Source organism: Bufo bufo, chromosome 10, assembly GCF_905171765.1.
Source record: "Bufo bufo chromosome 10, aBufBuf1.1, whole genome shotgun sequence".
In the NCBI taxonomy this organism is placed as follows: Eukaryota; Metazoa; Chordata; class Amphibia; order Anura; family Bufonidae; genus Bufo; species Bufo bufo.
Window position 1 is genome coordinate 8,520,604 of NC_053398.1, and position 15,961 is coordinate 8,536,564.

General features: G+C 40.2%; 1 protein-coding gene across 1 annotated transcript in view; it reads right to left on the reverse strand.

Moving 5' to 3' along the window:
- Nucleotides 1-15,070, reverse strand: part of SLC6A5 (solute carrier family 6 member 5) — a 78,323-nt gene extending 63,253 nt beyond the window's left edge. The window contains exons 1-5 of the mRNA XM_040410329.1: nt 15,048-15,070; nt 14,481-15,006; nt 12,316-12,828; nt 11,239-11,374; nt 6,311-6,442 (exon numbers count right to left, since the gene is read on the reverse strand). Of these exons, the coding sequence (XP_040266263.1) occupies nt 6,311-6,442; nt 11,239-11,374; nt 12,316-12,828; nt 14,481-15,006; nt 15,048-15,070 (1,330 nt within the window). The remainder of the gene's footprint in view (nt 1-6,310; nt 6,443-11,238; nt 11,375-12,315; nt 12,829-14,480; nt 15,007-15,047) is intronic.
- Nucleotides 15,071-15,961: the final 891 nt, after the last annotated feature.

A 15,961-nucleotide genomic window follows, 5' to 3' on the forward strand; every position in this document is an offset into this window, starting at 1 on the left:
AGATTTTACATTAACCGAAATCTAGATCTGAAAGGATATGTGAAATTTACATTTTACAATAACTAAATGAGATCATCCACAAATTAAGATCATGCAGTAGATAAAACAGGTGTTAAAAAAAAGACATCAGAAATGTTCTCATTGATTCTGCAAACATTCTGACATTGAAACTTAGAAACCTATGGGGAGATTTATCAAACTGGTGTAAAGTAGAACTGGTTTAGTTGCCCATAGCAGCGAATCAGATTCCACTTTTTATTTTCCAAATGAGCTGTCCAAAATGAAAGGTGGAATCTGATTGGTTGCTATGGGAAACTAAGCCAGCTCTACTTTACACCAGTTTAATAAATGACCCCCTAGATCTTACATTAGTGGGATCAAGAATAATACGAATATTGTGTTAACATCAGGAAGAACACTTCTAGAATCTAGAACAAATGTAGAACATACAATACACTGAATGCAACCTTAACAATCTACTGTGATACTTGATATCTGGAAAATGTAATACATTGGAGGAAACATTAATAAAGTAGAACACCTATATTACAATAAAGGCAACCACAGCAATTTGCTTCAATATTTGAAATAGAAACATTCAATGTGTCGGCAGATAAGAACCATTTGGCCCATCTAGTCTGCCCAATATACTGAATACTATGAATAGCCCTTGGCCCTATCTTATATGAAATCAAGAACATGTAATAAACTCTAGAACATATAATACACAGGAGAAAGCATCAGCATTCTACTCTAATACTTAAAATCTAGAAAATATAATACACAGGAGGGAACCTCAACAATCTGCAACAGTACTTGAAATCTAGAACATATCCTACATAGGAGGAAACCTGAACGGTCTACTGCAATAATTGAAATCAAGAACATGTAATAAACACAAGCGAATCTTAACAAAGCTCTGCAATACTTAAACTCTAGAACATATAATACACAGGAGAAAACATCAGCATTCTACTCTAATACTTAAAATCTAGAACATATCCTACATAGGAGGAAACCTGAACAGTCTACTGCAATACTTGAAATCTAGAATGTACAGTACACTATAGGAAATCTACTACATCACCAGCCATATCACTAGAGACCTAGATTATATATGAGAGACTGCTAGAAATCTAGAACATGCACCAGAGATAACACTAATAATCTAATGTATGTATCAAAGAGAACTCAACCCAGTATAAGAATCATTATAATGTATATGGAAGAGAACACAGCTAGAAGATATACATACTAGAAGGCTAAGCTGATACCAAGCTCAACTGGGCTTGGGGAACCCAACATGATCTGGATAAACATGCTTTATTTGTCAAGCTGAGGGAGGAGTAGACAATATACCCAACTGGACTGTTGCCCAAGGGCATATACACCCCTGGGGCCAACTAAGCAAAGACTATAAGAATCTAGCATATTACAAAGCAAGAGGAACATAGCACAGGAGTCTTGCACATAAATGACAGAGAACTGAAAGAGTCTAGAACACAAATCAGATGGAACACACATGGACAGTCAGTAAAAAACAGAACATTATTTCCAGTGTTCGTGAATTCTTTTGCTTCTGCAGGTCAATGAGAGTAATTATCATTGTTTCACAGCAAGTGTTGGTAATGTGTTCACACGGGAATTCTGTAGACTGATGATATTATATATTCTTTATGCATTAATTGAGGTTTTCCAGTGTGTCAGTAAACAGTGTTGCCCATGCATGATTTTTTGAAAAGATGTTCATAAAAAATACAAAATCTAAATGGCAACCCTGTGTATGATGTCATCATAGAGATCAAACTTCATGGGGAATTAAGGAGCTACATCTGGAATATTACAGACAAACCAGGGGAAGCCATTAATAACCAGATCAAACCTTGCTGAAATCCAGAATATAAGTTTTAGAGAGAAAATAGTGAGGATTTACTAGTGACGGGGTCACCACAATGTTTCTATAATATATTAAATTCCAGAAAAAAGGAGGAAAAATGTGGTTGAAATACAAGTCTGCTACAAATGGATTTCAGGGCAATTCTAGATCTGCACTGAACCAGATGTCTAAATAGAGAACGCCAGGGAACAATAAAGAATCTTCACAATAATACTTCACCCAAATCAGAGAAAAACCAAATCCAAATCCTTACAGTCTTTTTAGTCTCAGCTGAGGTCAGTGCATGATTCAACAATAAAGTAAAGTTGATGGAAATACATGGGATTTAAGGGAGAGTAGAATACAGAAACCACTGAACACCAAGGGGATATCAATGGTTCTGTCATATGTGCAGCACACACCAGGGTGAACCTGCTTGGATGGACAAACGAGACAAAATGTGGTCCACGCAGGTCTTACTTTGCCTGGTTTAAAGCAAATACAGTGATATCATACCCTGTCACAGATAATAGCGCTGCTGCGATGAGACCATACAGTTATGGAATAATGTCAGTGTAGTAAAAGAATCTAGCACTTGGCAAAATTGCAAATCTTCTCTTAATTTCAATTCATTTTAATAAAATAAACATCCATATAGCAATTGTATCAACAGCTCCATGGGAATTAGCCTGCATGTTCCAGGGCAAGTAAAGACGCAGAGAGCATTTAAAAGATGTAGGCTAATTCCCATGGGCCTGCTGATGTTTGTGCCACTATTCAGTGATTAAATAATACCGTCATATAGTGCTCTAATAATATCACCATACAGTGATCAAATAATACCTCCAAACAATGATAAAATACCACCACCACAATCAAATAATACCTCCATACAGTGATCAAATAATACCGCTATACGGTGATCAAATAATACCGCTATACGGTGATCAAATAATACCGCTATACGGTGATCAAATAATACCGCTATACGGTGATCAAATAATAGCTCCATTACATAAAATAATCTACTAATTACTGTACAGTCATAAACAATAATTACAAATTAGTCAGTTGAGAATGTGAAAACAATGTCTGCTATCATGTAGAGTGATCTAGAGCATACAGTGATCAATTAATACCGTACAGTGATCAAATAATACTGTCATACAGTGCTCGAATAATACTGTCATACAGTGATCGAATAATATCATCATACAGTGATCAAATAATATCGTCATACAGTGCTCTAGTAATATCACCATACAGTGATCAATTAATACCGTACAGTGATCAAATAATACCTCCATACAATGATCAAATAACACCACCATGATCAAATAATACCTTTATACAGTGCTCTAAAAACTCCTCTATAAAGTCATCAAATAATAGCTCCATTACATACATTAATCTACTAATTACTGTACAAGTCATAAACAATAGTTACAAGTTAGTCAGTTGAGAATGTGAAGAGAAACATCTGCTATCATGTAGAGTGATCTAGAGCACATTCAGATCAGGCTGTGTACTGTGTAACACATGATGAAATTATCTAAGGGTACAAAAGACATATTGTAATAAGTATGAATAATCTAGAATGGAAACCATTAAGAGAACCAGAAACGTCTCTAGAAAGGGCAAACTGAACAAAGCAACTGAAATCCCCTCAAAAGTTACACAAAGTATCATCAAATAAAAGTAACTTAAATGCACAAACAAAAACCCCTAAAAGTTTAAACATCAGAAAGTCAATGGATATTACTCATCCAACAAAGTTTACTGATGCTATCTATACAGGCAGGACACTTCTGACCTAAGCACAGATTCATCTATAGGAGCACATGTCTTCTGCTCTAGACTCTAGACTCTAGAACCCATTAGTAGACTGGTTCATGCCACTCTTTCCAGCTCTTTCCCATGGCGGCCTCCGCTTCACCTGCAGTTGCTTTTCCATAAAGCTCCCAATGAACAGTTTCAGCAAATAGAAGAATCATAGGGCCCCATAGCAGAATTTTGATCCCATTACAAGAGTGCTGAGCCCCTTTTAGCATCTAGACCCAGGCCCCAAAGCAGCTGCTATACCTGCTAAAGGGAAGCCCTATAATATGGAGCACACAACAGAGACAGCACGTGGACAGGTAAGCTAATTTTATCTGGGACCCTGATATCAAAGGCCTTTTAAATACCTACATACAGAGCAAACTAACATTATAAAGTAGAAAAAAGATAGAACTTGTATAACCTAGAACACAGATAAAAAGGCACAACAACATTAAAGGGGCTGTGCGGCCAGTGCATATTGATAACTTATCTTCAGAATAGGTCATCAATATCTGATCGGTGAGGGTCTGGCACCCGGAACCCCCACCGATCAGCTGAGGATAGGTCATCGGTATGTACTGGCTGCACACAGGGGCGTAACTACCATAGCGGCAGACCATGCAACTGCTATGGGGCCCAGGGTAAGAGGGGGCCCAGTTGGGATCATCTCCTCTTCTACTTGGGGTGAAAAAATGGTCAGGACTCTACCCTCTAAAGGAACAAATTTTAGCAAATGAAGCAGTGGAAAAATGTCCCAAGGGTCATTGAAAAGGGTTTGGGGGGGCCTGGTTTGATCCTTGCTATGGGGTCCTTACTTCTCTATGTACGCCACTGGCTGCATAGCCCCTTTAAGAAGAGCAAAGAGACCAGGCCATCAAAATCGAGGACATGTTGAACATGTAATATAACAAATGCAATGTCATGGACTGATTAGACACAGGACATGTCATCTAGAGTAATTCATTTGTATCAGGCTGGGTTCCCATATGGTGGTCCTTCATCTATAAACCATGGCTGACGCATGAAACATCTAGATTTACCATGATGGCCACTGTAGTTTTTTTTTGTTTGTTTTTTTCATTTTGTTTTTCATTTTTTTTAAATAAATCAATCCCTAGCAAAGCTTAGACTGATCAAACAGAACATGCGCTCTAGAACACAACAGCAATAGCATATGCCATGCAGCACCTAGAACCGTTTAGCAGTATCTCGACACATCCAAACATTAGCCTCATAATAACCTCTAGATGTTCAATGTATAGTAGTCCTGCGCTCTCAGCCTCAGTGTCCTGAACTAGTGACCCAAAGGACAAACCAGTATTGTTCCAAACAGTAGTAATTGCTACAGAAGACTATCTCCACACAGCAGTGCCACAACTAGTCCCGACTGTTCTGCCCGTTTAGACCAAACACCAGGTGAAACTTGAAAAATTTGAATATTATGCAAAGTTCATTTATTTCAGTGATGCAACTTAAAAGGTGAAACTAATATGAGACTCGTTACAGGCAAAGCGAGATATTTCAAGCCTTTATTTGTTATAATTTGGATGATTATGGCTTACAGCTTATGAAACCCCAAATTCACAATTTTGAGGTTCCCTTTGCTCAGGGGGTATGGATTAATTAGCTGACTACAGTCTGACACCTTGAGCCTAGAATATCGAACCTTTTCACAAAATTCTAATTTTAAGTTGCATTAATGCAATTCCTTTTAATTTGCATTACTGAAATAAATGGACTTTTGCACGCTATTCTAATTTTTCGAGTTTCACCTGTAAGGCTTCCTCACTTGAGGGTCCCCAAGATGTTTGTAAAAAAAAAAAAAAAAAAAAAAGAGCAGAAGGGATCAAGCATGAACTGTCTCTTCTGGATGTAGGGTAAGAACATACATTAGGTAGGCACCTCACTTATATTGCTGCTCTGGAGCCCCCTGACTTCTTTGTCTCCTACTGTAGGATATGCAATCTAGAACACAGACCTAGCCTCATCTAGATCAGTGGTTCTCAAGGTCTCTAAACCAAGTACCCCCTACTCAAACAAACAAAATCAAAGTGCCGAGAACTATAATAATACACAGAGTAAAGCGCGAGACCAGTGCAAGTGCCTCCTAATGACATGACATGTATGCCGACATAGAGCTGCAAATTGTGCACCACTGTCTTATTTATTTTACTCACTTATATAGCACTGACATATTCCGCAGCGCAGTACAGAGATTATCATCACTTGCTGTCCCCAGAGGAGCTCACAATCTAGGTTCCTTATCAGTATGTCTTTGGGAGAAAACCGGAGTAACCGGAGGAAACCCTCACAAACACTGAGGGAACATGCAAACTCCAAGCAGATGTTGTCCTTAGTTGGATTTCAACCTAGGACCCCAGCGCTGAAAGGTACAAGTGCTAACCACTGAGCCACCACTAACTACTTAGCCACCATGCTGCTTAATGAACTACTATTCCCAGCATTTCTCAAAATTGGCAAGTGCTGGGAAAAGTTTAAAAACATTTGCACAAACCTGGTGCACGCCGCGATTTGCAACTTTTTACAAAGCACAGTGAATTGATTACTAAATGTGGCCCAATGTATCATAGTCATGAGATGTGTGGCACTTACCTTGTAATGCAGGAATGGCTTTCCACACAGAGATGGGGCCCTGACTGGCAAACTGTCCAAGTGACACCTCCAGGAGGAAAATGGGGATCCCAGCTAAAGCCAACATTGTCAAGTAGGGAATGAGAAAAGCCCCTGAGAGAACACAAAATGAATTAATAGGAAGCCGAAACATTGTAGAAACTAGACACATAACACGTAAAATAGCAAAGAACAGCAGATCTTCTTCAGGGTCTTTAGACCCTTTCACTTTTTATGCTGCTCCTTGTGCTGTAAGTTCCCCCATCATTCTGCACTCGATCCCCCATTATGAGAAAGTGAGAACAGAATGTTAGAAATCTTTGCTAATTTATTGAAAAGGAAAAACTAAAATCTTGCATTGACATAAGTCTTCAGCCCCTTTACTCGGGACATAAGTCTTCAGCCCCTTTACTCAGGATGTAGTTGAAGCCCCTTTGGCAGAGGTTCCAGCCTCCAGTCTTCTTGGAGATGATGTCACAAGGTTTACACCTGGATTTGGAGATTTTCTGCCCTTCTTCTCTGCAGATCCTCTCAAGCTCTGGGGGTTGGATGGGGGTTGGACAGCCATATTTAGGTCTCTCCAGAGATGTCCCATTGGGTTCAGGGCTCTGGCTGGGCCACTCAAAGACATTCACAGGGTTGTCTCGGCCATGTACGTAGGGTGATGGTCTTGTTGGAAGGTAAACCTTTGCTCCAGTCTGAGGTCCAGAGCTCTGGATCAGCTTTCCCTCCACCCTGACCAGTCTCTCCGTCACCCCAGCAGGATGCAGCCACCACCAAGCTTCACTCTAGGGATGGTATCGGGGCAGCTGATGAGCGGCGCCTGGTTAACTCCAGACATGATGCATAGAATTGAGGCCATGAAGTTCCATCTTGGTTTCATCAGACCAGAGAATCTTGTTTCTCACAGTCTAAGAGTCCTTTAGGTGCTTTTTCTTGCCAAACTCCAGGCGGCTTTCATGTGTCTTTTCCTTAGGAGAGGTTTCATTCTGGCTCCTGCCATAAATCCCAGATTGGTGGAGGCTGTAGTGAGGGTTGATGTTCTGGAAGATTCTCCTATCTGCACACAGGATCTCTGGAGCTCAGCCTGAGTGTCTATTGGGTTCTTGGTCACCTCTCTTACCAAGACCCTTCTCCCTGATAATTTGTTTGGTGAGGCGGCTACAGTGGCGTAACTAGAAATGACTGGGCCCTGCAGCAAATTTTTTAATGCCCCCCCCCCCTCCCAGCAACTTCATCGCAACCCCCTCCTCTTGTGCGTCCCCTACTCCTGAGGCTAGTCAAGATCACTCTCTCAGACGAGGCCCAGCAGCTGCTCCATCAGTTTCCTCAGTGTCTCTGTATATAGCGCCATTTTCTGATACTGTTGAAGGGGCCCTGACGATAAAATATTTTAGTCCTCCTCCTGGTTGGGCCCCTTCTGAGTGTGAGCCGCAAAGCAGCCACTTCCCCTGGGTGTCCAGCTCTGGGAAGAGTCCTGGTTGTTCCAAATGTCTAACAATTAAGAATTATGGAGGCCACTGTGCTCTTGGGAATTTTCAGAGCAGCAGAAATGTTTTTGTCCCCTTCTCCAGATCTGTGCCCCCATGTAATCCTGTCTCGGAGCTCTACAGGCAGCTCTTTCCTCCTCATGGCTTGGTGTTTGCTCTGATGCATTGTCAGCTGTGGGATCTTATATAGACAGGGCTGGGTCTGTGTACATCATCTCAAAGATGATCAGGAGAAACTGGAGGCCCCTAAAAGTCAAGTGTCACAGCAAAGGGTCTGAATACTCATGTCCAGGCCAATTTTGTTTTTCCTTTTTAATAAATTGTAACAATCGAAATCTATCTATTCCAGATTAGGCTACTTTCACATTAGCGGTTTTCTTTTCCGGCACTGAGTTCCGTCACAGGGGCTCAATACCGGAAAAGAACTGATCAGGCATATCCCCATGCATTCTGAATGAATGAGAGTAATCCGTTCAGTTTGCATCAGGATGTTTTCAGTTCAGTCGTTTTGACTGATCAGGCAAAAGAGAAAACCGTAGCATGCTACGGTTTTATCTCTGGCGAAAAAAACTGAAGACTTGCCTGAATGCCGGATCCGGCATTTTTTCCCATAGGAATGAATTAGTACCGGATCTGGCATTCAAAATACCGGAATGCCGAATCCGTCCTTCCGGCCTGCGCATGCGCAGACTGGTAAAAATGTGAAAAAAGATACAAGACGGATCCGTCTCACAAATGCTTTCAGTCAGCGGCAGATCCGACCGTATCACACTGCTGCAAGTGTGAAAGTAGCCTAAAGGTTATATCCACAGCTGCTTGCAGACCATCTTTTTGATATTTTTTGTGCTGCTTGAATTTGGATTTCTTTTAGCAACATGTCAATCCTCTATCTGTCTATCGATCCATCTCATATCTATCTATCTATCTATCTATCTATTATCTATCTATCTATCTATCTATCTATCTATCTATTATCTATCTATTATCTATCTATTATCTATCTATTATCTATCTATCTATCTATCTATCTATTATCTATCTATTATCTATCTATTATCTATCTATTATCTATCTATCTATCTATCTATCTATTATCTATCTATTATCTATCTATTATCTATCTATTATCTATCTATCTATCTATCTATCCCTATCCTTTCTGTGATACAGCAAAATAATATGTTACACTGCAGTGATATCATAATAGTATATTATACACTACATTTATGTAAAAATAGTATATTGTACACTGTAGTGAAATAATAAAAATATATTGTACACTACAGTGATGTAATAATTGTATATTGCACACTGCAGTATTATAATAGTAGTATATTGTACACTAAAATTATAAAATAATGTATATTGTACACTGCAGTGATGTGTGATGTAATAATATTTTGTACACTGATATGATGTAATAATGGTATATTGTACACTGCAGTGAAATATTTTTTCCAGATTTTATTGAAAAATACAAAGTATATCAAGCATTGCATGCAAGACAAAGTATCATACAATTAGTTTACACTAATAGCATATTACACACTGCAGTGATGTGTGGTATGATGTAAGAAAAATAATCATATATTGCATACTGCAGTTAAATAACAATAGTATACTATGCACTGCAGTGATATAATAATAGTACATTGTACACTGCAGTGATATAATAATAGTACATTGTACACTGCAGTGATATAATAATAGTACATTGTACACTGCAGTGATGTGATACAAGTATAGTGTACAATGCAGTGATGTAATAATAGTGTATTGTACACTGCAGTGGTGCAATATTAGTATAGTAGTATTAGTCTAGTGTGCACTGCAGTGATGTGATATTAGTATATTGTGCACTGCAGTAATGTAATATTAGTATACTATACACTGCAGTAATGTACTAATAGTGTATTGTACACTGCAGTGCTGCAATATTAGTATAGTATGCACTGCAGTGATGTAGTATTAGTCTAGTGTGCACTGCAGTCATGTGTGAGGTAATTATGTAATAATACTATAGTGATGTGATAGTATATGGTGCACTGCAGTAATGAAATATTAGTATACTGTACACTGCAGTAATGAAATATTAGTATACTGTACACTGCAGTAATGTACTAATAGTGTATTGTACACTGCAGTGGTGCAATATTAGTACGGTATGCACTGTAGTGATGCAGTATTAGTCTAGGGTACACTGCAGTGATGTAGTATTAGTATAGTGTGCACTGAAGAGATGTAGTATTAGTCTAGGGTACACCACAGTGATGTAGTATTAGTCTAGGGTACACTGCAGTGATGTAGTATTAGTCTAGGGTACACTGCAGTGATGTAGTATTAGTCTAGGGTACACCGCAGTGATGTAGTATTAGTCTAGGGTACACCGCAGTGATGTAGTATTAGTCTAGGGTACACTGCAGTGATGTAGTATTAGTCTAGGGTACACTGCAGTGATGTAGTATTAGTCTAGGGTACACTGCAGTGATGTAGTATTAGTCTAGGGTACACTGCAGTGATGTAGTATTAGTCTAGGGTACACTGCAGTGATGTAGTATTAGTCTAGGGTACACTGCAGTCATGTCGAATTAGTCTAGGGTACACTGCAGTGATGTCGTATTAGTCTAGGGTACACTGAAGTGATGTAGTATTAGTATAGTGTGCACTGCAGTGATGTAGTATTAGTCTAGGGTACACTGAAGTGATGTAGTATTAGTATAGTGTGCACTGCAGTGATGTAGTATTAGTCTAGGGTACACTGAAGTGATGTAGAATTAGTATAGTGTGCACCGCAGTGATGTAGTATTAGTCTAGGGTACACTGCAGTGATGTAGTATTAGTCTAGGTTACACCGCAGTGATGTAGTATTAGTCTAGGGTACACTGCAGTGATGTAGTATTAGTATAGTGTGCACTGCAGAGATGTAGTATTAGTCTAGGGTACACTGCAGTCATGTGTGAGGTAATTATGTAATAATACTATATAATACACTGATGTGTGGTAATGATAGCCTTAGGATGTTGAGCTCTGCAGAGTTGTGCTGTTTATATAGGATACTATACACTGTATGTCCTGGACTTGTTATACTAGTATATTGTAATAATAGGACAGTCTGCGCTGCAGGGTGTTTGTTACACTGTATGATGCTGTACCCTGAAGGGACAGTTACCTCCTTCATGTCTTAACCTTTTCCCAGTTAACAATCTGCGGAGCTGCTCTGTGCTTTGCACTGCAGAGCTGTATGTGTGTGCAGTACATGTCACACTGAAGATCCCTGGGTGTCAGTGGAGGCATGTGCTCGCCTGTCACCCCTGTCACTCATCTGACATATGGTACATAGCAAATAATGACAGGGGATTATATGATATTAAGTGTCCTCCGCCTCCAGCATCCACAATGTGACAGCAATCAGAACCCTACCTCCGCCATTTTTGAATGCCAGGTAGGGAAATCTCCAGACATTGCCCAGGCCCACCGCGTAGCCCACCATAGACAGGATGAAATCCAGTTTATTGGACCAGTTTCCTCGCACTTTATTCTCATCCCCTTCATCCTCCTAGAGAAAGAGAATCACAAATCTCAGCCATCACAGAACAAGGGGGACATTTTACAGGTGGCATTATTCTGCCCCATACAGATTAGAGAAAGACATCCTATAGACGGACAGAGATCAGAATGATAGAATCATAACCCCAGTATACAGTGTGATCACCCCTCTGGGACCTATGGATTTATTCCGAAAGGTAGGTAGAGAAATACATGATAGATAGATATGAGATAGATGGATGGATGGATAGATAGATAGATAATAGATAGATAATAGATAGATAGATAGATAGATAGATAGATAGATAGATAGATAGATAGATAGATAGATAGATATGAGAAAGATAAATAGATAATAGATAGATAGATAGATAGATTAATAGATAGATAGATAGATAGATAATAGATAGATAGATAATAAATAGATAAAAGATAGATAATAGATAGATAATAGATAGATAATAGATAGATAGATAATAAATAGATAATACATAGATAGATAATAAATAGATAATAAATAGATAATAGATAGATATGAGAAAGATAAATAGATAATAGATAGATAGATAGATAGATAGATAGATAGATAATAAATAGATAATAGATAGATAATAGATAGATAGATAGATAGATAGATAGATAGATAGATAGATAGACCATATACACCATATACATCCATTCCCATTGCACAGCCTTCTCAGCACCAACCATTTCTAGTAAAATCACTGCGACAAAATCTATGGAAAAAAAAAAAAAGATTGCAAGATCTGCACCTGACAACCCGCAGCTGATGGATTCACTGAGACACGGAGGTGTCAGCAGCCTCTGAATCCAACTCTAACCCATCAATACCACATAACACTGGGAGGTCGCCTGGCGATCAGATTGTAAGCTCAGATCGCACGTTCGGTTCATACAATTAATCTGCACATTCCATCTGGAGGCTCTTACCCCGCTGAGGTTGCCGGACAGGACAGAGGTGCTGCCATCTGTGCCCAGGATGACGGTGCTCTGGTTCATGGGCACCCAGCCCCCCTTGGCGTTGTTCTGCTCCAGACTGGTTATCCCATAGTTCTGGTTGGCGCCCCCCTCTGTGCTCTGGAGGGGCACGATCCTGCATGGCACCGAGTTGCTCTGCCCGTTGCTGTCAGTCATGTTTGAAGCCTTCAATGGAAATCCATCTGCAGAGTCCTTTCTTATGACAAAGTTCCCGTGACTGGGGGTGATGATCTTACAGGACCCCCCAGTTCTAGACCTCTCCAGAGCGCTGGCCTTGGACTCCTCAAACCCTTTGTTGTCATTGGAAGTAGATTGGGACAACCTGGCCAGTTTGGAGGAGGCTTGAAGGGGGACATCATTGTCTGGGCTGTGCTGGGTGACTCCTGCAGCCCCCATGAGTCCTGGGGCGGCCCCCTCCGGGCTGTTCACTGTCTTTTGCCCCACATCCATGGGATTCACGTAGTCCTGTGGAATATAATAGAATTCTTACTGACCCGACTACATGCGCCCTATGACAGAGGTGAGGTGATGTCCTGCCTTACTGAGGAGTGCAGGGAGACATTGTATCTGCTGAGCTAATTCTAACAATGATGTGATTTCTTCTTGCCTGTGAAATGGTTCATTTTTATTTTAGCTGGGGTGTGAAGAATAATCTGCAGAATGCTGGGTGAGGGGACAGCCGGAGCCTCCTTGGGTTTCATATCACGACTGAACAGGCTCCTGCCCCTTTCATTGTTGTACAGAGATTCTTTAATTTTACGCCCCATTTCCCCGGTGTCACTCAGCTCTCAGGGATTCTACAGACAGGAGGCTCTTCCTCAGGGAGAAGCAAGAAAAATCCTTCCCATGTCTCCCCCTAAAAACCCCCACATAATCCCTGCTCCGAAACCGTAGACTAATGTGTCTGGCGACCTTAATGTTTAATATTTACATTAATATCAATAATAAAAGATGAAACAATGTATCCAGTGTCTGATACAGATATACAGGGAGGTAAAGTGGGACTGAAGTGGGGGCAGATAAAGGGACGTGAGAAGAGCTGAGGGTCTAACATGAAGGATGGATGTTAGATTATCTGTTCTATAATTTATCCAGTGTCTGAATCTATAGAGATAGATAGATAGATAGATATGAGATCGGTAGATAGATAGATAGATATGAGATCGGTAGATAGATAGATAGATATGAGATAGGTAGATAGATAGATATGAGATAGATAGATAGATAGATAGATAGATAGATAGATAGATAGATAGATAGATAGATATGAGATCGGTAGATAGATAGATAGATAGATATGAGATAGGTAGATAGATAGATATGAGATAGATAGATAGATAGATAGATAGATAATAGATAGATAGAGAGATAGATAGATAGATAGATAGATAGATAGATAATAGATATGAGATAGATAATAGATAGATAGATAATAGATATGAGATAGATAGATAAATAGATAGATAGATAATAGATAGATAGATAGATATAAGATAGATATAAGATAGATAGATATGAGATAGATAGATAGATAGATAGATAGATAGATAATAGATAGATAGATAGATAGATAAATAGATAAAAGATAGATAGATAGATAGATAGATAGATAGATAGATAGATAGATAAAAGATAGATAATAGGTAGATAGATAAAAGATAGATAGATAGATAGATAGATAGATAGATAGATAGATAAAAGATAGATAATAGGTAGATAGATAGATAGATAGATAGATAGATAGATAGATAGATAGATGGATAGAAGATAGATAGATATGAGATAGATAGATCGATAGATAGATTGATAGATAGATAGGAGATAGATAGATAATAGATAGATAGATAATAGATAGATAGATAATAGATAGATAAAAAGATAGATTAGACTTGTTAGTCCTAATGGTACCTAGAACTCCTCTTTGTAGTCCAAAGAATGTAGTATATTTAGCCCATAGACAGGCAGGTTCACGACTATGGACTGTATTACAGAGCTGCAGAATAAGTTCAGAGACTGCAGAAAACCCCGACAGGTTGTGCACCATGAAGAGATCCTGCCAGTTAAATGCTATAGAACTGTGGGAAACACATGGAGGGTTCAGCACTGTGGACATCTACCCCAGGTTCAGCACTGTGGACATCTACCCCAGGTTCAGCACTGTGGACATCTACCCCAGCTTCAGCACTGTGGACATCTACCCCAGGTTCAGCAGTATGGACATCTACCCCAGGTTCAGCAGTATGGACATCTACCCCAGGTTCAGCAGTATGGACATCTACCCCAGGTTCAGCAGTATGGACATCTACCCCAGGTTCAGCACTATGGACATCTACCCCAGGTTTAGCACTATGGTCATCTTCTCCAGGTTCAGCAGTATGGACATCTTCTCCAGGTTCAGCACTATGGACATCTTCTCCAGGTTCAGCACTATGGAAATCTACCCCAGGTTCAGCACCATGGACATCTACCCCAGGTTCAGCACCATGGACATCTACCCCAGGTTCAGCACTATTGACATCTACCCCAGGTTCAGCACTATGGACATTTACCCCAAGTTCAGCACTATGGACATCCTCCCCAAGTTTAACACTATGGACATTTACCTCAGGTTCAGCACTATAGACAACTACCCCAGGTTCAACACTATAGACATCTACAACAGGTTCAACATTATGGACATTTACCCCAGGTTCAGCACTGTGGACATCTTCTCTTAGTTTAGCACTATGGACTTTTCCCTGTGGATAGTTCCCCCAGGTTCTGCCCTGTGGATAGTCCCCCCAGGTTCTTCTCTATAGATAGCTTGCTACCCCAGGTTCTGCAGTATGGAGAGGTCTCCTGGTTTGAGCACTATGGATAGTTACCGCACGTTCAGCACCAAGGACAGCGCCGTGTCTCAGCACTATGGATAGTTACTGCATTGTCAGCAGTATGGACCAGGTTCTGCACTATGTAGAGGTCCCCTGGTTCAGCATTTTGGATAGTTACCCCAGGTTCAGCACTATGGACGGTTACCCCAGGTTCTGCACTATGTAGAGGTCCCCTGGTTCAGCATTTTGGATAGTTACCCCAGGTTCAGCACTATGGACGGTTACCCCAGGTTCTGCACTATGTAGAGGTCTTCTGGTTCAGCACTATGGACGGTTACCCCAGGTTCTGCACTATGTAGAGGTCCCCTGGTTCTGCACCATAGACAGCACCTTGTTTCAGCACTATGTAGAGGTCCCCCTGTCCCAGCAGCACTGAGCTCTACCGCAGGGTTCACCCCCTGCATAAAGTGCTAAAATGAACACAGTGACTGCAATAATAATCCCAGCAGTGTGAACATGGTGTAAATAGGAGAGTCCTGGTACTCACCATCTCCACAGGAGCCTTAGAGCCACTTAACAGCAGAGAAAGTCCTTGCACTTCAGGCTTAGAAAGATTTCTGAATTCTCTTGTGAGAAGACCAAAGCTTGTATACCTTCCTAGAAAAGAGAGTCTGCGTCAGTACAGAGCAAGGTGCCCTTCCCTGACATTTCCTTGATAATAAGGGCTTGATAAATCATTGCACTTACATTCAGATTTTAAAGGGACCGTGTCCTCCTAGTGAGCTGTC